The 25,302-nt window shown below is 39.9% G+C and overlaps 1 protein-coding gene across 2 annotated transcripts in view; it reads left to right on the top strand.

Annotated features, from left to right (window-relative positions):
* LOC121919913 (collagen alpha-1(XXVIII) chain-like) overlaps window positions 1-25,302 on the top strand; it is a 109,813-nt gene that overhangs the window by 54,435 nt on the left and 30,076 nt on the right. For both annotated transcript variants that reach the window (XM_042446918.1, XM_042446917.1), the window contains 15 exons: window positions 1,908-1,928; window positions 4,079-4,138; window positions 5,809-5,862; window positions 6,666-6,710; window positions 9,188-9,214; window positions 9,466-9,510; window positions 11,977-12,021; window positions 13,209-13,262; window positions 14,820-14,888; window positions 15,261-15,329; window positions 18,973-19,041; window positions 22,734-22,802; window positions 23,303-23,371; window positions 23,455-23,523; window positions 23,896-23,964. In XM_042446918.1, the coding sequence (XP_042302852.1) occupies window positions 1,908-1,928; window positions 4,079-4,138; window positions 5,809-5,862; window positions 6,666-6,710; window positions 9,188-9,214; window positions 9,466-9,510; window positions 11,977-12,021; window positions 13,209-13,262; window positions 14,820-14,888; window positions 15,261-15,329; window positions 18,973-19,041; window positions 22,734-22,802; window positions 23,303-23,371; window positions 23,455-23,523; window positions 23,896-23,964 (834 nt within the window). The remainder of the gene's footprint in view (window positions 1-1,907; window positions 1,929-4,078; window positions 4,139-5,808; window positions 5,863-6,665; window positions 6,711-9,187; window positions 9,215-9,465; window positions 9,511-11,976; window positions 12,022-13,208; window positions 13,263-14,819; window positions 14,889-15,260; window positions 15,330-18,972; window positions 19,042-22,733; window positions 22,803-23,302; window positions 23,372-23,454; window positions 23,524-23,895; window positions 23,965-25,302) is intronic.

The raw sequence follows: 25,302 nt of genomic DNA, 5'->3' as shown, positions 1-25,302 counted from the left end.
GAGCTATTAAAGAATGGACACTGAACACTATAGAAGTTTCAAACTTTTTCTGTATCTTTCAATAACTTTGCTTCTGATTTGCGCCAGCAAATGAGTCAAGGGCTAAGCAGCCAACCAGACAAAGAGGAATTCAGGCTTCATGAACATTTTCACACATGAACTACTTTTCAGCCTTTCTTATTTTTCTCATGGTTATTGGCTTGTAGGCCACTTTTGGCAAAGTATGTGGGGCCCCTACAAGAAAAATACAGGGTTATAAAATTTAATACACATCTTACAATGAAGTTCTAATTTGTATGTTTAAATTCCACACCTGTCAACCTCTTTCTATGAATCATGATTTTTATCACATCATGTTATAGGATTTGGAAAGCATTTGTTTATAGTTTGGTTGTTAAACCCCACAAGTAAACATTGTTTTTCACAGGCTACAGCAGTTCCTACTTGACTAGTTGGCTCATTCTGGAATTGTGTAGATGGGATCCAGGACAGGGCTCATATAACTTGAAATCTCAGCAAATCTTAGAGCAGAATGAAGTACTGTAAAGCTCTCAAGCAAGAAGAAGGTACCTATGCTCCCACACCTTCCAAACCCCAATTTTTTAACCACAGCTATTGCTTTGCTGGTGAAGGAAACACAGAACAATGCCCAGCTATGTTCTCTTCACTCAACATCCCCTTCCACCATTTCTACTAGTGTTGGGAGGGGACAGGTGTGTCAAAAGTCAAGGTTTGGAAGGTGAAAGAGGACAGGTACCTTTGTTACCCTTGGTAGAGTTTTATAGTACCTTGTCCTGTTCCTAGATCTGTTCTGGTTTACACTTACAGGCACTCTGTACAGTACGGGATCCAGTGAGGGTTAGCTAGCAATCGCCAAATACAACATCTTTTCCCTTTGGCCTGGAAAAATTGCTTGGCTGAGACTAAACAGAGCACCATGGTATATACAACACTGTGGTGGCTGCAGGATATGAGAAAAATTGATGAGTTTTGAAGAGGACTGCTAAACAACAGAGTCTGGAAAAATTGCACTCCCTTTTTTATTACAGCTCCCAGAAACCCCCTGCCAGTATGGCTAAAAGGGAAATTCTGGGGCTTGTAGTCCAAATAAAGGAACTGTTCCATTTTCTGATTTGGAGCCTATTAGATTGGAGATACATGTAAGAATCCTCCTAGTATGAAGCAGCCTACAGCCAGCTGTGCCTCATGATTTGCTTCTTTGTATAACTGTATGATTTTATTGAATAAATAATCATTTTAGGCCTGTTGTCAATACCTTATAGGAGCTTCCAAGGCCCCTGAAGGCATGCCATGTCCATCCCACCTCAGTCAACTGTAACTCTATGAGTCTTTCAACCTGCTTTGGTCATTAGAGGTTTTGCACATAAGAGATAAGTAATCAACAACTGAAGTTTTTCTCCAGTATGAAATGTGTCATACAGTGTAGTGATATACAGTTGGTCCACATATCCACATATTCTGTATCCATGGATTCCACCATCCTCAACTTGAAAATACTCAATTTTTAAAAAGCCAAAAAGCAAACCATGATTTTATATAAAACATTTTATATAAGGGACACCATTCTACTATGTCATTGTATATAATTTAACTTGAGCATCCACTGATTTTGATATCCACAGAGGTCCTGGAACCAAACCCCAGCGGCTACCAAGGGCCCACTTTACTGATGAAGCAAACAGTCTTATTAATTTATGCCAGTTATCTTGCTGTTAAAGGTATAGGTGTCTTTTCAATGAGAGTTGGCAGTGGCATGGTATCACAAGTTGCAGGTCTCCTTATTGAAATCATCTTGTAACTTACAAGAAATGTCCTGGCTACATATTTTTCTTAATGTGTGCTTAACATCTAGCTCTAATTTTATTTGTGCTTATTTGTCTCCCCAGAAAGATCTGGTAGAAGAAGGGGTAAGTATTATTGGCAGAGTGATGGTGGTGGTTGTGGAGGAGGATTTCATTTGCATGTAAATGAATTTCTCTTGCACATTAAAATGAAAATTAAAGATTGAAATTTTGAGGGGAAAATTACAATGTGGATTTACTCAAAGACTGTGCTGTTTTAACTGCTGGAGCTTCATTGAGGAAATGTGTAGGTATTATAAGTATTTGATATATATTTTCTAAATATATAGGAACTTCCAAGGCCTCAGGTGGCGCAATGGTTAAATGCCTGTATTGCAGCCACTTACTCACAAACCATAAGGCTGCGAGTTCAATACCAGCAAAAGGACTCAAGCTCGACTCAGGCTTGCATCCTTTCGAGGTCGCTAAAATGAGTACCCAGATTGTTGGGGGCAATTAACTTACACTTTGTAAACCACTTAGGGAGTGCTTAAGTGCACTGATAAGTGGTATAGAAATGTACTTGCTATTGCTATAAATAAATATTATGTTAATGTCATTTCAATAATACAAAATGAAGAGAAGAACAAGAAAACATCTTATTAAATGTCAAAACATTGCTTAGACTGTACAATAATATACATCCTCTGCTTATTCTAGTAGATGTAATATGTAAACATATTACATATATACATGCAGGAAAGGATAGAGCAATTCTGAAACCCACAAACATTACCCGTCTGGCAAGTAAATTCAATATTTAACTGAACACAGGTGTAAATTTTATGCATACAAAAGTTTGGGAAGAGAAGAAGGAAGGAAGGATCAGGGCCTCCAAGTCTTGCACCTCTCTTCAGCACTCCACATCTCTGCTGGGGGCCCACCCCACCTTTTGAAAACCACTGCATTGTACAATTATAGCACTAAAAGCCCATTTTAACTGCAATGACTTCATCCTATGGAATCCTGGAGCTTGTAGTTTTGGGGAGCCACTAGAGCTCTCTAGCTGACAATTCTAAAGACCCTTCCCTAAACTGCAAATCCCAGGATTCCATAATATTTTGACAGGGCAAAAATGAAGGCATATCACTATAATTGTGTAGTGTGAAAGGGCCTGACATAGTTCCCAGTCTAACCTCAACTTTTTGACAAATAAGTATATAATTTGTTTTTAAAAAAATGAAAATATAAATAAAAACAACATCAAAAAAGAATGGCTTGGCACAAGGAACCAAAAATGCATCCCTTACATGTCCCACCCTGGCCAGTGAAAGCTGTCTGACATTCAGGAGTGGTGGTGTTTCAAGGCACACCCAACAATTATGACTTCACTGTAATTCACAAGTATATTATAATCTTTAAGGTACTGCAAAGGCCAAAATAGTCTAAAGGCCCCAGATCCCATCTGATCTTGGAGCTAAGCAGAGTCAGCCCTAGTTAGTACCTGGCTGGGAGACTGCCATGGACTATCAGGTGCTGTAGACTATATCTTAGACAAAGGAACTGACAAAACCATTTCTGAGTACAGTGGTGCCTCGGGTTACGAAAGTAATTCGTTCCGCGGCCGCTTTCGTAACCCGAAAAGCCTTCGTAAGCCGAAATGCCATAGGCGCTAATGGGGAAAAGCCGCGATTCCGTGTAAAATAGCGCCGAAAAGCACCAAAAGTTTTTTCGTAACCCGAAAAAACATTCATAACCCGGAACAATTATTTCTTATGGGATTTTTTCGTATCCCGAAAATTTCGTAACCTGGGTATTTCGTATCCCGAGGTACCACTGTATTCCTTGCCTAAGAAATCCCTATGAAATTCATGGGGTCTCTATAGGTTGACCAGCAACTTGAAGACACACACACCCCATATAGCCATTTTAAATTTGGTACAAATAGAGTTCCTCCAGGAGGCTTTGTTTCTTGGAATAAGAAGCAAAAAGAAATGTAGATACTTGTAAATTCCTAGGTTCGATAGAATGGAAGGTATGAAATTCAACACCAAGTTAGAAATCTGAAACCTGAACAAGATCAGAAAAATAATATGGGGAACATTCAATTAAAAACTAGAAGGGGTATCACAAAATGTGCAACAGAATACTGTTTCAAACATATATCTTTCCTATTCTTAATAAAGAAAAAAAATCAGAAAATAAAAATGAGGTAGGTCTGTTAGCTAGAGAATTTCAGCTCTTAATTAATTTGTATCATTTGTTTTTGTTCAAAGTGTCCCCAGCCTCCTATATGTAACTGTGAAAAGGGCGAAAGGGGTGTTCCTGGCCCTGCTGTAAGTAGCCATTCTTTTCTATTAACTTTCTTCTCATGCTTAATGATAATTATGAACAGGTTTTAATCTAAGTATTTTATTGATACCTCTTTCATGAAATGAGCATTTAGAAGCAATGGTTGTAGAATCCAGTGACACATATAGTCTTTTTCCAAACAGACCAGGGTTGGAATCACTGTTCAGCATGGATACATCTGAATAACCTTGGGCAAGCCAAACTTTCTCAGCCTCAGAGGAAGCCTGAGAGTAAAAAATAGAGATGGGTTCCTGTATCTTTAATGATTGTATATTAAGAGGGAATTTTGGCAGGTGTTGCATGTTAACCTTGCATGACAAGGAACACCTGCTGAAATTCTCTCGACTGTGCAACCATTAAAGATACAGGCACTGTCTCTAGTTATCAACCTGACAATTCTATTTACACTAAAACTGTTAAAAACATTTTAAAACATAAGAACATTAAAGGCTCAGCCTTATATTGCTTACTTGAAAGGAAGCTGCAATGAATTCATTGGGACTAAATTTTGGGTGACCATATGTGCACTTTTGCTATAATTCTATTTTTTGAAGCTTCAGATTTCAAAACATGCCAGAATGGCCTATCATGTTCCTTCTTGCCCTTCTTGTTTCAAAATATATCCATTGTGGGTTTTTAAAAAGAGCTTTTAAAGGAATTTTCTTACCTATCAGACAAGTTATTTTGAGCACCTAGTAAAATCATGGCTTGATCACTAATGTTTCAGTTTCTTGGCTTTTTTAATGGTTAAATTGTATTAAAGTGATTTTTAAGGTTTAGATTATTTTAAAGTAATTTTATTGATTGTACCCTGTCTGGAAATCTCTTGTGGATAAATGAATAAGAAACACTTTATTAAATAGCTATAAGAATGGCACCCACACATCACCAGTGAGAAGTAACACAAATGAAAACACCAATTGATATGATAGCAATGATGATTTTGTTATTTTATAATAAAATTATGTAAAATTAATAATGATAAATGTATTATTATAAAAGGAAGGAAGGCAGGCAGGCAGGCTGTTAAGTAGTAACAAACAAGTAACCTGCTCATGCTCATGATTCCTATATAGCCCCTACTTTAGGGGCTATGTAGGTACTGTGAAAGTTCCCCAATCTCCACTTCCTGGGAAACTGCCATTGTGAGTGACAGAGGTGCCCTTTTAAATGGGAACAGTTGGCTAATAGCCCCATCTCCCCTTGCACAAGTGATCTCCAGCATGAATTGTAACAGGGAACCTGCTTCTGCCTGTTTCACCGGATATTGTTCACAGGGGAAGAGACCCCCATCCACTGAAGCAGTTGCTTCCTGGTAAGTGGTGATTGGGGTGAATAGGATTGAATGCACTGCATAGCACCATAACTCCAGTGGTTACACATACATAAATCGCCCACAGGATTCCAGCCATCCTCAGTGTTAATTTGCATGTCAAATCTGATTCAAGCAAGACCCACTTTAAGCTTCAGCTATAAATCCTTACAGTTTGATTACTTTCTTCCTGCTCATTTAATCATTTTCTTAACAACCAAAATATAAAGCTCTATAACTATGTAGCAACAAAAATATAAAAGTAGGTAATATGCAGTTGGTGGGAGAAGTTTGAAGATGAGCCATTGTGTTAATGTTCCTCTGTTGTTTTTCTTCTTTCAGGGTAAAAAGGGCCGTCCTGGTGATGATGGAGCTCCTGGGCCAAAAGGAGTAAAGGTAACTTGTCACTTGAGATATAATTAAAATGTCCATTAATTAAGAGTAGTCATAAGAGCTGTTCAGGTCAGCATTACCTGGTGTGCTTGCTTCATCATGAGAATAGTGGGGTGCCATGTCAACTGTCATGGTTGCATTCTGTGGAAGTTTGTTGTGGCACCAGAACTGTCTGAAAGAGAAGGCTAAATAGCTCACAAAACTACAAATCCTAGAATTCCATAGCATTGCACCATATCAGTTAAAAGGAATGTCAAACTGCATTGATTCTGCAGTGTAGAATTAGCCTCCACTACTTCCTTGATCAGTTTTCTCACAGGGAAAGTGGTGGTGTGTCTGAAAGTGAGATGTTACTGTTCATGTTTCTTCACAAACCAGATACTTGATTTTCCAGAGTTCTTGTTTATGGGTAGAGCCTCCATGTGAACAGGAACTTTTCTTCGGTAAATACATTGCTTTCCATGGGAGGGAAGTGATTAAAAAAGATAAGCCAAGCACACCCACCCACTCCCATGTTGAAGAAAGCATGGTAAGTAATGCCCAATAAAAGCATGTTCAGGCACCACATGGCAAAGGTTAGAACTGAAGGTATATAAATCAATCTAAGTTTAAAACTGCAATACATGTTTGAAACTGCAGTACATATTTGAAAGCAGGACTGGACTGAAAGATCTATCCTCTCATTCTCTTCTTCTTAACATGGTTCAAGCTGAAGATATATGTAGCATAGGGTAGTATATCACTGACTTCATGGTTTCAGCATTGTAATGTGAAATAATAATGTTAAAACATCGTATTAATTCTAGGGAGAGCCAGGCCTAAATGGAATTCCAGGAAGAGATGGAACTGAGGTAAAACACCATATGATCTATGAACTTTTTGCTCTGGAGTAAATGAATGCATTCCTACTTTCTACAAACTCACACACATACACACATTATGATAAATCCAGTTTGTGCCATTCCCCTGTGCATGTACGTGCCTTCAAGATGCTTGTTGACTTATGGTGAATTTCATAGGGTTTACTTTCTTATAAACAGAGGTGGGCAACTCCAGCAGATCTAGGAACCAATACACTTTCCTGGAACTCTTCAGGGGCCCAAATCTCAAAACAAACAAACCCCAAAATGACTTGGAAATCCACTACTCTTTTGAAAAAAATGAGGGGGAGGGCAGTAATGTGCTGGAAAGGATAAAGAAGAGATAGATGGAGGGGTCCCAAATCCCCATGCTAGCATTTTCAGACATTGGGTTTAGGCTCATTTCTGCAGTAGCGGCTAGGTCAAGCAGCTGTCACTTCCATTCCCCTTATCCATGCAAGGTCTGTGGAGTAATCCTGGCCTGGCCTGGGACATGGGTCAGCATTGGGACACAGTAGACATTTGCGCAGTAGTGGCTTGTGGCTACCAAATGTGGTGCTGAATCTACTCTGGTTTATAGGTTGAACTTTGGAGGGGCTATCTGAGGTGCTGAACTCTGCCTTCAAAATAGGTTCAGCAGAGTGGATAGCCCCTTAAAAATTTGGGTTAAGCCCTATCAGTATGGAAGTCATCAGTTGTTATCCCATTTACAAGGGCAGCCTTAGATGTTTTCCTAACTGAAGCAGAAATTCAAGAAATACACACTTCATTTATTTATTTATTTATTTATTTATTTCAATTTACTGTATTTAGACCCCACTCTCCAGCCCTAAATGCTCTTGTTGTACAGGAGCTAATTTGGTGCTTTAAAAATGTCCTATAAATCACTAAGTACCACTATAAATAAGTGCAGCAATGCTATAACATTTCTAAATCAGTATATATGTCTAATTACTTGATTATAAAACAAGATAAATTGATAATACAATTATTATATGAGAACAAAAATTATAATTGAAAAGTCCAACAAAAAAAATCTTGCAAGGATATAAGATGCTGCAAAGACAAATTCTTCTATTTATTCCATGATTGATAATATAGGATGAGTATCCCAATGATACAAGTTCAGTAAACAGCCTGGCAATAATGGCAGTGTCCCAGTGTAACACAATAAGTCACCTTATGAAGATTTTGCTGGGTTGGTATATCAAAACTGTAGACAATCAGGGTAGTAGTATATAACAAATAACTGAAGCAATGTTAGCATTTGTATCAGTAGCATTACTTGTACTACTGATACATTCATATCCCCTTCCCCACCACCATTCCCTTCTCCTTTTGTGTCATGTCTTTTTAGATTGTAAGCCTGAGGGCAGGGAACCATCTAATTAAAAAGATTGTATGTACAGCGCTGTGTAAATTTACAGCACTATATAAATAACGATTAATAATAATAATAATAATAATAATAATAATAATAATAATAATAATATATCTCTGGTAGCAAAGACAGCTACCTCCAGAGTTTATGCAGCCATTTTGACTCAAATGCCTTCTTCAGTAATAATATAACATTTCTCTTCTGGATTATAGTTCAAGAAGATATGATTCCAGTAAGCTATTCCATGCTTCCATATTTTAGGCCATATACAGCTTATGAGTAAAGAAATCCTTGATTTTCCCTCATTTACAATCCAAGTGGATGGAGATGAGGTGGTGCTAGAGACAAGCTCACTATTTGGTGACTTCTCCCCCAATAAATATGCCCTGCCTTTTCTCCATCTTGGTTACTGCTCCCTTGCTCAATGTAGCACTCCCTCTACTCTATCTCAGCTTCTACCTCCTGCTTAAAGGGGAAGGAAAGTACAGGTAGTTAGTTAGTTTTCTAACAATAGAAAAAGATAGCATTCCTTTTAGCATTTCCATATCAAATTTTCATGCTTTCCCAGAGTGTTGTTCTTGTTCTTGTTGTGTGCCTTCAAGTCATTTCCAACTTATGGGGATCTTAAGGCAACTCTATCACAGAGCTTTCCTGCAAAGATTTATTGGGGGCGGTTGCCTTTGCCTTCTTCTGTGGCTGAGAGAATGTGACTTGTCCAAGGTCACCCAGCAGGTTTCCTTGACCGAGTGGGGATTCGAATCCTAGTTTCCAGAGTCATAGTCCAGTGCTCAAACCACTATACCATCCTGCTTCCTAGGGTGTAATGGTACTGAAACTGAAAGGGAGACTACAGCATGTTTCTGCTCCCTGTCCCTATGGATTTCTGATCACCAAATGCATGCAGCCACAATAGAGCCAACTCAAGTGCCGGTTCTGTTACCCACTTCCAAATTTCATAATAGCAGTCTGTTTTAGGTTAGTAGATAAGCTTTCTTTCCTTAATGCCCTGAATATCTTACCTGAGCAGTATCATGCTAATTTTGTCAATATGTATCTCCCTCTCCCCCCCCTTTTTTTTTCTAATAAGGGAAAGTCTGGCTACAAAGGGGAAAAGGTATGGATTTTTAAAATATTTTTTTGTCATCTTTGATCAACTGTTTGTTGCATGTCAATGACAAATTTAACCATATTTATGGGATTTAAGGAATATGAATTTAGCATTTAAAATACATTCCAACAATGGAATATAATGAGAATGGTTGTGGTGAAAAAAGCACTGAAGAAAATACTGCAAATATTTTAACATGTTGACATAATCTAATTTTGATTTTTTACACTGACGAATATACATGTTTTAAATCTAAGGGTGAAAGAGGTGAATGTGGAACACCAGGAATAAAAGGTGACAGGGTAAGTAATAATATTATTGTTAACATTTAAAAAAATCATGTAGGCATCCCTCATAGAGCTGCTAGGCCTAATCTTGTAACTGGTGTGAATATCAGTGGCGTCACTAGACTTGGTGTCACCCGATGCGGAAATTCATCATGTCATCCCCCGCCCCACCCCATTGACCTCCTCCCATACGCCACCATACAGAATCCATAGTAATGTTTTTTGTACAGTGTTACTCATAAATCATAATTCTTGCAGTCACTGAATATAATGGCAATAGCTGTGACATAAACAAGTAGGAAAATTAAAAGTATACCTTTAAATTCCAATATCATGTACATGTACATAGTTTCATGTAGTTAAAGGGAAAACCTGGTAAGTTGTGATGTTTTTAAAGAACATTTAATATATATATATATATATATATTAAAATTAAAATTGTATTTTTTAAAAAACAACAACCAAGGCCTCTCCTTTATTCTCCCACTGTGCCTCATCCCACTCACACCAGCATTTTAAAGGGACATAGGCAAATGCCAAAGCCCATTTCTGCCCAAAGGCAGATGGTTGGGGAGCAGTGGTGTCACCCATCCTTAGAGTGTCACCTGCTCACCCCTTGTGTCCTGCTAGCGACACCCTTGGTGATTATGAGAAGTACAGTGGAGCATTTTGAAGTTCAGACACTCATCATCATAGTCCCAGTAGCCACGCTATCAAAACTATGGATCAAGACAGGCAGCTGTCTTCAGCTTTATTAGGAAACCTGTTCTAGCACTTTTGCCAGAAGTTGTTCTTTCATAACATGATGAATAAATCTAAAGCCTTATCCAGCCATTTGCCAGTTGATGTAAAGAGCTAAATCTGAAGATGAGGGTGTGAGTCTCCATGTAAGCCCTGCACCTAAACATTGCTGTTTTGCTGGAAGCATTCCAGACTTATATAGGGCTCTCTGCCTGCATTCAGTTGAACATGAGGTATGTAGTTCCCATGAGCAAGGTTTCCAATCAGATCAGTTCTGTAACTGTATTCAGCTGAACATATCCAGAGGTAGCTGTATTGGCCATTTAGGCAAATACAATGACATCCAAAAGCCACAAGACAGCAATATCTTTATTGGACCAACCAAATGCACATAATACATGTAGCAAACTTTCAAAGCTCCACTGGCTTTTTCATCAGGCAAAAGTGTTAAAAACCATACAGGAGAAAGGAAATTATGATGATGTTAGAGTCACAGGCCAGAATTTTGTCAGCATATTATTGTTGTTCTTATTGTTGATGTTGTTGCTTTTATTTAAGATGGTATGGAGGTATTTCCATGTAGGCAGGCTGAATGCAGGTAGAGAGACTTATACAGACATCTTTGTATAAGACCTTCACCCTGATCATTGGTGGTGTCCATATCAGTAGAGTGGTGAGTTAGTTCAAGATTTTAGTATGAATTTTAATGGAGATATCCAAGATGCTGAATTCTGTCTCCAAAACAACTTCAGCAGTCCGGATAGCTCCTTTAAAGGTTTGGCCTAAAACCTAGAGTGGATTCACCAGCTCACTGACATGGGAGCCACCAGCCAAAATTGCCACACAAAGCTCTGGAATCCTTCTGAGTTGGCATCAACATTTGGAGCAAGACTCACTTGTGTACCCATTCCTGTTGCAGAGATGTAGCCCTATAAATGAATACAGTGGGCCCCCCACATTTATTAGGGTTAGGGGCACAGGAGCCCTGTAAAAGTAGGGAAAATGCAAATTTAAAAAAAAATTATCTTGGGGAACACCTCTCTAGGAATCTCTTGGTTCTCTGATGCACGTTGACCATAGAATTGCACTGGAAGACCTACAAATGCCTGGAGAAGTGTTGTCTCTAAGAATTTCTAAGTCATCCAGCACAACCTCTGGCGGAAGTTGATCATAGAGTCATGATGGAGGACGTAGAGATTCCTAGAGAAAACACATTAATCAAATCCGTGAATGATCAAATCTGCAAAAGTCAAAGTTGTAAATGTGGAGGTCTGACTGTAGTTACCCATTCAAGATTTCAAGATCAAGCCACCTCGCAAATACTTTGCATTATAAAAGGATTAACTCAGAACAGTACATTGTTATTGAGGAAATCTATCTGCCTACCCCCACCCTCACCCCAGCTAAGCTCAAAGAGAACAAGAAAGTCTGCAGCTGATGTTTTCATACCCCTTAATCAAAGTCTAGGCACTTCAACCATGCAAGACCTGGTTGCATTATGCCACTGGTGATTACTGTGCAAACATAATGAGGAACGTGATATCTGCAGTGAATAGCTGTGTGGTGGGATGTGTCCACAAAGCAAAATCATATGAACTGCATTTAAAACACCTTGCTATTTTTCGCAACTGTTTTAATTGTCCATTGCACTTTTCCCCAGCTTGTTCTTGCATGCTATTGACATGTTCTATATTTATTATTATCTGTGGTCCAAGTATAATTTTCCTTCTTGTTCTTCAGGGTCCAGAAGGTCCAGGTGGTCCAAGAGGTCTCCGAGGTCTTCAGGTAACAAATGGACAGCAAGAATGCTTTGCTTTGAGACTGTTATTTGTTTTTTTTCCCTGAGCTGAAACTATATCTCCAGTTTTAATCAAGTTGATGTTAACTTCCTGTCACTGATGCCAACCTATGGTTAGGGATGGAAAGAATATTCATCATTATTGATTCTTATGCCAAAAAACAGGTTTCCAAACAGTTAGGAAACCCCATCAGGATAAGAATAAAACAATAAGAAGAATAATTATGATAATTTTGCATAATTTTATCTCACTATTTAGATGACTCAAAGTGTTACAGAAGATCAGCTAATCAATCAGGCGGAAATGTATCACTTGCAGATTAGAATTTGGAAATGAGAGGAGGTTTGAGAACAACAAATTATAGGGCAGGATACTACTTTCTGTGGGCTGTGATACACAAGGGCATGTATTCAGCAGAGCAACCAGTTACTTTTTCCCTTTTCTCTCAGCCCCTACAGGACAAATATCAACTGATTCTTCCATGGACTAGCTTAGAAACATTAGTCAACTTGTGAAAATAATGTTTGCTTATTTCCCAAATGAGAACAATAGTGAACTGTATTAAATTCCGGCGCAACTGTGTGGATTTTAAAATCTCAGATAACTAGGAGAACTATCTTTAAAAAACAGGGAAGACAAATTGCTTCAGTTTCCATCTTAAACAAAGAAGCCTTACTTTCATTGTGGAAGGTAATAGTATCTGAAAGCCTGTTTCCGTGTGAACCTGCTGCAAAAGAGATCAAAAACTGAAGCAACTGAGTAGAATAATAGCCTGCCCAGCTCCTGCAGCATTCACTGCTGCCCTATGTAGATATTGCTTTTAGAGCCCTTGGCCATTTTGGGACATTCATCCAAGCCAATAGCAGCTATCTGTCATCAGCAAGAAAAGAATAACTTTCTTGATCTGGCCAGGACTTCAAAAACTGTAGGCATCCATGAACAGCCATTTCATGGGCAACAAATTCTTTATTAGCCCACGGACCAGGAAAAATAGATTCAGAAGCTTAGATTAGATAGATGAAAGGTGATGCCTCCTCAGGAATGTAGTCATATATAGCCAAATAAAATGATTTCTAGATCACTGTTTTGTGTGGATAATAGTAAAGGAGTCATATCTTTGATTTTTCAGTCATCTTCATATTAGATTCTTATCATGCTTTCATGTTTTAACAGGGTCCCCAGGGCCTTCCCGGAGATCAAGGACCTGAGGGGGTGCAGGGATCAAAGGTAGGAATCCTAAAATAAATATTATTGTTCAACAATATCAGACCTTACAGGTACATATATAATTATTCCACACACTCAATGTCTAGAGTGAAGTGCTCCTAGAAGGAAAACAAAGCCACAGAAGTTCTTCATATCTGAGCATAATTGTTTATTTTAGTCTTTTATATATCAGTTATAAATTATGGACAGCATTTGTAGTTTTTAAAACAGAACAGAAATGCTTTGAAAATTTTGCATCATGGAAAGGGTGCCCTAACTGTCACCATAGCGGCTTTTCAGAGCACCTTTTCCACAGCGTTTTTAAATACTGCACCAACAGAGCACTGTGACACTCTTTGCCATGTGGTTGGGCATGTGGTGTGACATCAGTGTGGGGCATCTGGTGTGCGTACACCATGCCTCACGCCACCCCCACACCGGCATATAGTGCCAGTCTGTAGAGGCTCTGAGTCTGCAAAGGTATATGAAAAATCACCCAGTGGATCAAAGAAGAACAAAAAATAATTATTTTGTTAATTCTTAATGGTGAAATGCAATATCCAACTAGAAACACAGAACTTCCATAACATTCCACATCAGAAAAATTCCCTCCAAGGCACTTTGGCCTGGTTATGTCTTTGTATAGCTTTAAGCTTCAGGGAACCATTAAAGCATGGGTCATAAATAACATCCTTTAAAGACTTTATATGACACTTAAATTTCTTCTCAAATGTGAGAGAAAACTATTTTACTCCAGGCCATCTTTTCTGACAACATCAAGAGTTGTACAGAAATACAAAGTGGATTCAGACACTTAATTTCCTCCACTTTGTTGTTGTTGCTGCTACAGTGCTGTGTGCGAAGATCTATGCACAATCCTCATAGCAATTCAACAGCCAACAGCCACTTGGCTATCTGGCCAGAAAGTTATGATGGGGTATTTTGGGAGTGATGGACATGTAGATCTCAGCATAAGGCACTATTTGCAAAATCTACTCCATTATCAGTCAAAATTGGTTTCATGAATTACCATGACGAAAACTCATTAATTTACATATTATGCTTTGCTTCCCAATTAATATCATGGTGTCATATTGTGATATCAGGCCTAATGAGGTAGGACAGTTGTACTTGCATCCTTGGCTTCAAGAAGAGGACGAGAAGGAGGAGGAGGAACAAGAAGAGGAGGAAGAGGAAGCACAGTAGCAGCAGAAAGAAGAATTTTCCTTTTTGGCAGATTATATTTTCACCCAAATGATGTCCCTACATGCACCTGTTCAGTTTAGGCCCATCCCTAAACCCAGTGCACAGTAAAGAAGCACAAAAGGGGAAAATCCACTTATCCCCATTACTTTTCTACTTTCTGTTCATTTCTTTTATGTTTGTATTGTTTGCCCATCTTAGTACATATTTTCATTTCTAGCTCCCAGACAAACATCCAGAGTAACTATGAATAAAGGAATTATCGTCTATGGTGCAAACATGTCAGTTTGGGAGAGAAAGGGAGCAAAATTCAATTTTCTTAAAATCCTATTTAAAAGTTTGAACTTGTTCCTTTCTTTTGGGGATATTTGACAGGGTGAAAGAGGCCTACCTGGCCCTCCTGGGTTGACTGGAGAAACTGGAATAGGATTGCCTGGCCCAAAGGTAAAAATGCCAATCATATAGCCTGCTGTGTATAGAACAAGAAAGGCATGCTACTGAAATAATATATGACTGAATAAAAGCTTAAACAAGAATAAATGATGTCTTTGTAATACCTGAAAGGTATTCTGGATACAGTTCAAATATTTTCATACTTTTTTTTTTAAAATGAGCAACCTTGAACAATTTGTAACTCTGATGAGTCCAGCAGTAATACATTTTGATTTAGATAGATAGATAGAGATAGTTATGGGACGATGCTTGTTTGGCTTTTTTCTAGCACTTGCAAGAGCATTATATCCCATCAGATAATGTTGCCTCTTTTCAGTGTTTACATCTTGTTCAAAATTAAACATAACCCTCTCTTTTTTAAAGGGTGACATTGGTTTGACAGGAAGACCAGGCCCTGTTGGCCCACCAGGAGTTGGAGAACCAGGTTTACTGGTATGTGCTGTGCATGGAGAAAAGAGGGCAGAGAAATCCACTTCTACTAGTCACTAAATCTGGATCCAAAGTATATGTGTTCTTTCTTTCACATCTTTAACCCCTTCAATGCCCACCTTTCTGTCTTCCTGTTATGCTCCTTTCTGTTATCTTATTCTGCCAGTTGGACTGTCTCTTCTGTTTTTTCTCCTAGGTATTATCTGCACTGGCCAGGATACTCTGGAGGACAGCTCAGAGTATCCTAGCACCACAGTTGTCCTGATGTTTGTCCATTACCTTGGCCTCTGTTCCTGCACTACAGCAGCTGTATGCACAGGTGTCCCAACATGGTCAGTGCTGCTGCTGGTTGTTTGCTTCTGAGGTCCAAATGAGGCACCCAGTGATGGTCACATGGCTAGATGCCTCCTTCTGATCTCAGTATGAGTGACCCATGGTGGTGTGGCCCAGTAGGATGTACATGCAGACAGCTGCTGCAGCATGGAGACAGAGATGTAAAATAACTGATATGTTATTTTACTCCATTTTAAGGCTGGCATAGCCCAGAACTGGTGAGGAACACACTGGACTTTGTCTGGACTGTTTGCATCAGAACTGGAGTGTGGGAACATGGGCTTCTAAGCCCATGCAGACAAGGCCCTAGTGAAATCCTTCATTTAGGTCTGGTCCACGCTTTGTGGGACAACTGCTCATTGTTGAAAAAAGGATGAGGATCTAATTTCAGAGCAGTTCTCAGGGGCTACACTCACCTGAAGAGTGGAGCCAAAGGCAAATAGTTAGAACTCAAAATACCAGAATATATTATCTTAAATCTCCCCTGGCCAATAATTAAGCCTTCAAAAAGACATTTTAACCTTAAGAACATAAGAAGAGCCATGCTTGACAGACCAAAGGCCTATCTAGTTCAATATTCTGTTCACACGGTACCCAATCAGTTACCATCAGAAAGCCTGCCAGCAGAACATGATTGCAAGTGCACCCTCCATCTTATGCTTTCCAGCAACTGATAATACAGAGGCATACTCGTTCCAAGACTGGAGGTGAAGCATAGGCATCCTGACTACTGTTGCTGATGGCTCCATACTCCACAAATTTGTCCAAACCCCTTTTTAAGCCATCCAAGTTGGCAGCCATTACTACATATGGAGTATACCCACACTAGTGGCATACCAGGTATTGGTGTCACCCGGCGCAGGAATAGCAGTGCTTCCCACTGGAAGAGGCAGGGCTTCCAGCTGGAAGGGGCATGCCCCACCCCTCCTTGCCGCTGCCCAGTTCTTCCTCAAGAGAGAACCAGGCAGTGGGAAGGAGCTGGGCCAGCTGCGTGCATCTCCATGCCCCTCCTTGCTGTGTCTGGCTCTCAAGAGAGAACTGGGCTGCAAGGAGGGGCATGGAGGCGCATGCAACCAGCCTGGCTTCTTCCCGCGGCCTGGTTCTCCTGTGGAAAACTAAGCCATGACAAGGAGGAGCAGGGGCACGCCTCTTCTAGCTGGAAGTCCCACTCCTTCCAACTGGAAATCCCCATCCCTTCTGTCCAGAAGCACTGGGAGTTGAGCAGGAGGGTGTCTGGGTGTCACCCCTTCTGGGGTGTCACTTGGTGCAGTCAGCACCCCCTGAACACCCCCAGGGACACTAATGATCCACACTGCACAATTATAGCACTTGGATACCATTTTAATTGCCATGGTTCTGTCCTATGGAATTCTGGGATTTGTAGTTTAGTGAGGTCCTTTGAATTTTGTAGTGGAGTCCTCTAAGCTTCAGCAGAGAATCTGAAGTACCTCATCAAACAACAAATCCCAAGGGTCCATCAAGGGTCCGTCGGAGGAAGCTGTGACAGTTAAAATGTTTTCAAAGTGCTATAATACTATAATATGGATATACCCTTTGTGGCCATGAATTTCGCAGTTTAACTATGTACTGTATAGGAAAGTGTTTCCTTTTATCTGTCCTGAATCTTCCACCATTCTGTCTGAGTGGATAAACCTGGGGTTTAGTATTACAGTGCAGAAACTGCAAAATAACTAAATGAAGCACTCTGGGAAGACCCAGAGGGCTGGAGTGCAACAGGTTACGTGGATTTGTAATTGGTTGACCGGACGAACCAAAAGGGTGCTCAACAATGGCACCTTTTCATCCTGGAGAGAAGTGACCAGTGGGGTCCCACAGGGCTCTGTCCTGGGCCCAGTACTGTTCAACAACTTTATCAATGACTTGGAGGACAAAATTGGGGGCATACTTATCAAATTTGCAGATGACACCAAATTAGGAGGAATAACTAATACTCCAGAGGACAGGATCAAAATTCAGAATGACCTGAATAGACTAGAAAGCTGGGCCACAGCTAACAAAATGAACTTCAACAGGGAGAAATGTAAGGTACTGCACTTAGGGCGAAAAAATGAAATGCACAGATATAGGATGGGGGACACCTGGCTTAAGGAGACAACATGTGAAAGGTATCTAGGAGTCCAAGTAGACCACAAGTTGAACATGAGTCAACAGTGTGATGCGGCAGCTAACAAGGCCAATGCAATTTTAGGCTGCATCAATAGAAGTATAGTGTCTAGATCAAGGGAAGTAATAGTGCCACTTTATTCTGCTCTGGTCAGGCCCCACCTGGAATATTGTCTCCAGTTCTGGGCACCACAATTCAAAAAGGACATTGAGAAACTGGAGTGTGTCCAAAGGAGGGCGACTAAAATGGTGAAGGGTCTGGAAACCATGCCCTATGAGGAACGCCTTAGGGAGCTGGGTATGTTTAGCCTGGAGAGAAGAAGGTTAAGAGGTGATATGATAGCCGTGTTTAAATATTTGAAGGGATGTCATATTGAGGAGGGAGCAAGTTTGTTTTCAGCTGCTCCAGAGACTAGGACCCGGAGCAAATGATGCAAGCTGCAGGAAAAGAGATTCCACCTCAACATTAGGAGGAATTTCCTGACAGTAAGGGCTGTTCGACAGTGGAACACACTTCCTAGGAGTGTAGTGGAGTCTCCCTCCTTGGAGGTCTTCAAACGGAGGCTGGATGGCCATCTATCGGGAATGCTTTGATCTGGATTTCCTGCATGGCAGAATGGGGTTGGACTGGATGGCCCTTGCGGTCTCTTCCAGCTCTACGATTCTAGGTTTCCCACCCACATTATTGAAGATTCGACATCATAACCCATGATGGCAGGGTTCTGTGGCTTTTAATCTATCAACTCTCCAGGAAACCCACTGACATGATAAGAATTGCTGAGTATCTTTTTGCAAGTTCTCCTGCAGGGAATCTTGAGCACTTGCTTTATAAGCCTGTAAGTGATCCAAGTGAATTTATTATTAAAGTTGAGCTTACACTCGACTGCTTTGTTGGATTATTACAGGATGAACCCTGCAGGCTCACATTTTTAAGCCTTTTATTCAGTGATGCCTGAAGTGGAGGGGGAAAGGCTGTGAGCATAATCTGGTACAACTTGTTATTGCTGCAGTTCATAGCTGTCTGGTTTTTTGGGTTTTTCCATGTATCATAAATATAGTATTACTCTAGCAATTTGGGGCAGGTTGAAACTAGGCTCCAAACCACAAAGATGCATAAAGCTCATATTTAGATTGATTTGCTATTGATTTCCATATTTTTCTGGGATGTTTTCAAATCTTCTTTTTGCAGGGACCTCCAGGACCACAAGGTGTTCAAGGAGAAAGGGGTTCTCCAGGTGAAGGGCTTCCAGGACCAAAGGTATGACACTTTTTAAATGAATGCCATTTATTCAAAAAGGTAATATATGCAATTTTCCTTTCCAGACTGAATGATCAAAACATACAGAGTTATTGGTTGCATCCTTTCATGGACTACCACAAATGAGGGGATCTTTGATCTAGCAAAGTCTTCTATCAGTGGAAGGGAGAGGGAGATCAATTTTGCCAATTCATTTTCTCTTTTCAGACTCCTGGGCTGATACACATGTTTCAGAAGCAGTACTACAACCACAATAACTAGCAGTTTACTTGTCTAATATTCAAGTTGGGACTTCCGTATTCCAACTGAAGTCTGCATGCTACACAAAGTGTCATTACATTTTATCAAATTATGTCAAGAGATATTGAAGCACCTCTCATAACTGAAAGAAAGAAGTTAGCAACATGAGCTTTCATAGACCTAAGTCTACTTCCTCAGATGTATTTGATGGATTTCCATAGGACATAAAAAGACTCTCTTTCACTATGCTGTGTTGGTATGGCTGGGCATTCAGTATGCTAGATCATGAAGGGGCAGCAGGGGCTGTATACTCTCTCTTTCAAGGAACAAGAACTTTTGTGTTAGTTTTCCTTGATTGTAGTGAAGGGGACGGCTTGATAGAGATGTGAGAGGTGCCCAGAGGCTTCTTGCTTTCCACCATGGCCTGATATGAAACCTGGCCCATGATTCATGTAGATAAGGTGAAAATGGAGGAAGCCATTTTGAATCCTGGCAGTGGTAAGGTCTTTTTCTAATGATTAATGCCTTCTCATGATGTGGCCAAAGTATGACAATCTCAATTTGATCATCTTGGTTTCCAGGGAGAGTTCTGGCTTGATCTGTTCAAGCACCCTTCTCCAGCACCACATATCAAATGAGTTAATTTTCTTCTTATTTACCTCATTCACTGTTCAGCTCTCACATCTATACATGGTGATGGGGAATACTATGGCTTGGACAATTCTAACTTGGGGTGCTCAGTGGTATATCTTTACTCTTTAGGATCTTTTCTAGTTCTTTCATTGCTGCCCTTCTCATTCGTAATCTTCTGATTTCTTGACTGCAGTCTTTGAAGATGAGTATCTTTGTCCGTCTTGACAGGGTATTTCAGCATCGTGACCTGCTTCTCAGTCTCTTCAGGATTAGTTACAGGAGCCCCATTTCATGCCAACCTAGGCAGTGGTGACCTATGTTTTTGTATTGGAAAGCCACATGTGGTGCCTACCACCCTGGCCCAATTCAGGAAGGACCTGAAAACCTTCCTGTTCCAACAGGCATTCCCCGACTAAAATCCTGTGGGCCTCCCTCCTCTTTCGTGGCCAAGAGGTTGGGCTTATGGGGCATTTTAGCCTGTTTTTTTAATTGTATTTAGTTGTTTAATCTGTACTGTATTTATTCTGTTTTAACCATTTGCTGTAAGCCGCCCTGATCTTGGGAAGGAGCGGGGTACAAATAAAAACTTTATTATTTTATTATTATTTTATGAGTTGAAGCCTGTGTATATGTGCATATATGAGACAGATATAAGGTTTACTGTAACCATTCTGCACAGTCTGCACTTGGCCTCCTGATATTTTCATTATATTTTATAGCAACCTTTCTATATAAAGATAAAAAATGCTAATTGAAAAAATGGCTGCACAAGCAGAACAATTCCTTGAGAGACATGAAGCAATTCCATCCCAGTGAAAATGAAGCCAAACTTCACATCAGCTTAGTGAAATTAAAGAGGCATTGACAAACTGGAGCTACAAAGAAAGTTTAAACAAGCAGAATGAATGTAAGGAAACAATTTGGAAATCAGCCAGGACTCCAGTCTCAATAGAATTCCATCCTGCCGCCACAAAAAATAGAAGAAAAAACAAAGATCAGTAATTTATGTATGCTTTTATATAGTCAAGGGTGGTATTTGTGAGACAAATTGTAATATGATGTTTCCTGTTTTTCAAGAAGAGAACCAATAAAAAAGAAAACATATCTAACCTTTTTGTCAAAAGTATATACTTTTAAATATAAAGTTCTAAAAGGATTTCAGGAAGGGGAGGCATGAAGAATTTGACTACTAGTTAATAGGAAAACTGTAGCCTGATCAAGCAGTGGACAGTGCCTGTGAGAAAAAGAATTTCCTTTTTACACCAGAAAGACAATTTAGAACAATATTAGGGGCATGCAGTCTCCAGTAGGGTTCCCAGAACTCTAGGCCAAGAATGTCTTCTCATGTCTTCAGGGCCAGGGGAAAGAATCTCAGGATAAAAGTTCTGCCTTGAAAAATGATTGTGTCCCTATTTTTCTCAATTTTTAGACTGCATTTTTCACTCTATGCACAAGAATAAGGCAAAGGAAAACCATATCTGAGCAAATCTTGCCAAGAAAACCCCTGTGATGCCTTTGGGCCACCATGGGTTGGAAATTACTTGAAGGCACAAAACTCTGTACAACCATGCTTGATGCTAAAGGTATCATGCTTAATGACATCACCAGAGGCTATACCTTATAATACCACCCTGGTAATTCACCAGGGCCCACCCTCACTGTGATATCACAAGGGGTTGTCCCTAGGTCTCAGGGTTTGAAATATCAACACCCAGGATAGTCATGACCTGACAAGCCCATTAACCCCAATGTTGGATTGCTGCATCCAGTACTTGGAACAGCGGAGATGTTTTCTAACACTGAATAGAATGGAACATGCACTAGTGAACAGATAGTTGGTGCTTTCAGTTATGACAGCCCAATCACATGTTTTGAAGAAGTCCACTTTATTGGCTGTGGAAGGGAACCTAAACTCAGGTGCCCTAGGTAATTGTCAGTGACAGAGATGACAATACCACTAGCCATCTGTTAGAAACCTAGGAACATGCAGTAGCAAAAGTGTGATCCATAGCAAGTAGTCTGAACGTCTGGACTAAACCCTGTGAAGACATTGTTCATCCATTTTGATTACAAATTGTACTGAGTTCCAGTTAGGGTCCAGGCACAATTCAGCATCATAACATCATAGAGACAACTATTTAGGTCTATGTATATGTCATGTCTGTTGTAAAACGTGCATTGACTGAACCCTTTCTCAAATTATGGAAAATTCAGAAGTGGAGTACACTTGTCCCTCCATATTCACTAAGGTTAGGGCCACAAGAGCCTCATGAATATGGAAAAACTGCAAATAACAAAAACACTATGTTTTTACCTGAGAGGACAACTCTCTAGGAATCTCCATATTCTCCAGTGCAACTCTGAGATCAACGTCTGACAGACACTGACCATAGAACTGCACTGGAGGAGCTACAAATGCCTAGTAGAGTACAGTATTCTCTCTAGGAAACTGTAGGTCTTTCAGTGCAACTTTTAGTTAAAGTTGACCATAGAGTTGCACTGGGGGACCTAGATGTTCCTAGAGAGAACATATTAATCAAATCTGAAAATATCAAAGCCATAAATATGGAGGGATGAGTGTAATTGTATCTGAATTGGAGGGAACAGTAACTGTTGGTTGCTTTGTGAATAGTGATCTCATTGATTTGAATCTCATGTGGTAGTGAAAAAACCTCTTTGATATACAGGGGAACATAACCTAAACTTTTGAATTATTTTATTACATTATTAGCATCAGTCCATTTGAAGTACAGAGAATCCAAGATTAAAGTGAACAATCACATTTGCTAATTACCATATAAATCTGTTTCTCCATACAGGGAGATCGTGGCTTTGATGGTCCAAAGGGACCCCGGGGCCAACCAGGCATTGGCATCAAGGGTGAAAAGGTAAGCAGTAAATATGCCAGAAGACTTAGAAAATCTAAAGAAACGTGAATGCCCTGTGACTGATACTAATCACAAAGAGTGTAATGAAGCAAAATAAAGAATTTGCTTTTTCAATGGACATTGAACAATACTGTACTTTGTGGATAGATTGATGCCCAATAAACTTTCCAAAGGCTCTTTTAACATCCCTTCATAGTAAAGTGTGAGATTCAATAAGAGGTAATTGATTCTGTGGGAAAGTTGTGTTTTGGAAAGAGAAAACAGTGACTGTATATGTCATTCACCACAGCAGAGACAGCATTTATTAAGCCTGCTACTTAATTGTGACTTAGGAAATATAGAATTGGATTGTCAGCTCATCTGTATTGAGCTGACCCCATTGGCTTCAAAGGAGCTGTGTCAAATTGTACTGTACTTCTCAAGTAAAAGATTCAACTAATTTATGAGTAAGGCTGGGAAATTATATGTGTGGTAGTAATCAGCCAAACTTTGTTTATCAGGGAGAAATTGGCCCACCTGGTTTGCCTGGACCTATTGGATTACCTGGTGTTGGAATTCAAGGAGAAAAGGTGAGTGTATGGTTTAAGAAAACTACTTCTCCCACATTAAAAGAACTCCTCCCATAAGATTAATATTCTTTCATGTTTACCAGGGAGTAGAAGGCCCCAAAGGACCACCAGGACCAAGAGGACCAACTGGACAAGGGGTACCTGGACCAAAAGTGAGTGATTTAATCAAAAACAGAACTGCAACTACTTCCTTTTTAATGTAAAATAGAATTTGCAAAAGATGTCTTCATTTCTTGTGATGTTGTAAAGCAGAGGTGGGCATAGTGTGATGCCTCCAAATTCCCCCCCCTCCCCCCACATACACACACACAAACCACAGCCTCCCCATACTATTACCTCTCCCCTTCACCTAAAAATGAAATTAAGGAAAACAAGAGGTAAGGGGTTTATGTGCTAAAATAAGGGTCCTGGTACTGGTGTGTTGCCATACTTTCTCTGTGAAAATGAAAAATTAAGCAACTATTCAAGTGTTACTCAAGCTTTCCAGCTGTTTGTGTTTTTAGCTGTTTGTATTGTTTTTGAAGGGTGATCAAGGTTTGCCAGGAGAAACTGGAGCCCCTGGAGAAAGAGGTCTTGGAGAACCTGGTGCAAAGGTAAGGCATCTTTCTAGTGTATATGACTATAGTGCTATATTCTAAATAAAATCTGAATAATAAGAATAAATCATTGTGGGTAATAGTCATAATGTAGAGATATACACGAACAGCAGTGGGCTGTCTGTGAGGCACTTTGTCACAACATCCAACGGAAGGTGCATTACTGAGCTTAGAAGGGACTGGGAAGGGAGCTGAATTCAAGTGCCACATTTACCCTTCTGCAATGGGAAATGAAGCGAGAATGAGATTTAGCCTTCTCTGCCAGAGAGCTCTGGTGCCACAACAAACTACAGATCTCAGGATTCCATAGGATGGAGCCATCACATTTAAAGCAGTGTCAAACTGCATTACTTGTGCAATGTGGCAGCAGCCCATGAATGTTTGGAGGCTGCGCCTTCCCTCATTGTTTTTAAATCTCAGTTTAAATTTTCTTGTTTTCCAAAGCTTTTGGAATTTTAGTTTACTTTTGTTTCATAATCTTGTACATTTTGAATATATGCATTTCTTAGCTTGTTTTGTATCATGCTGCATAGGCTTTTGTATTTGCATTTGGATAATTTGTTTTACAATTATGTTGTACTGGTTTTATATAACTATATTACCTCTTCCTTCCCCTGTATAATTTATATTATACACCTTTGGTAGGGCACTTTTCTGTTCTGTTTTGTGAAGTTCAACATAGATTGATGACACTTATATAAGTTAATGATAATAGTAGTAGTAACAATAACAACAACAAGCAGGACCAGCAGCCCTTTGGGTGCTAAAACACGGTTTCTTTACAGATATGCCAGAAAGCAGTGAAAGTACAACAGAGGTGTTTTCTGGAGCACACTAGTTGTAGCATAGATTTGCATTGTTGTTGTTATATTGGCTGATGTTAGCAAACATGTAAGTTTCTGTTTAACATATTAGGCAACCTAGAGCTGTCTTCTCTTTCACATACCCTCCTGATGTCTTGGATATCATTTTCCCATCATCTCCTGCCAACATTGGCCAGGCTGGGGAAGGATGGTCTAAGTCATAATTCTTGAAATCTTTTCTGTGAGTTGGAATTCCTACACTACCTAGGAGATTATCGCACTGCGTTCTGAGAACGTTCTGATCACGTGATGAGAACGGAACGCATTTGAGAATACCGCACGTATGTGTTCCAATCGGGTTCTCAGAACGCTTAAATGTGTTCCAAATGTGTTCCAGGAGGGAACGGATTTGAATGTGTTCTGAATGTGTTCCCAGAGAGCTGAAACGTGATGAAAACGTTCCAAGAGAAGTGTGTGCGGTATTCTTATCCGTTCTCAAATCCGTTCCCTCATTCCTCCGTCTCCTGATTGG

This window comes from Sceloporus undulatus, chromosome 1, assembly GCF_019175285.1.
Source record: "Sceloporus undulatus isolate JIND9_A2432 ecotype Alabama chromosome 1, SceUnd_v1.1, whole genome shotgun sequence".
Taxonomy (NCBI): domain Eukaryota; kingdom Metazoa; phylum Chordata; class Lepidosauria; order Squamata; family Phrynosomatidae; genus Sceloporus; species Sceloporus undulatus.
The sequence above is the reverse complement of the archived record's forward strand: the minus strand, read 5'-3'. Positions and strand labels throughout refer to the sequence as shown.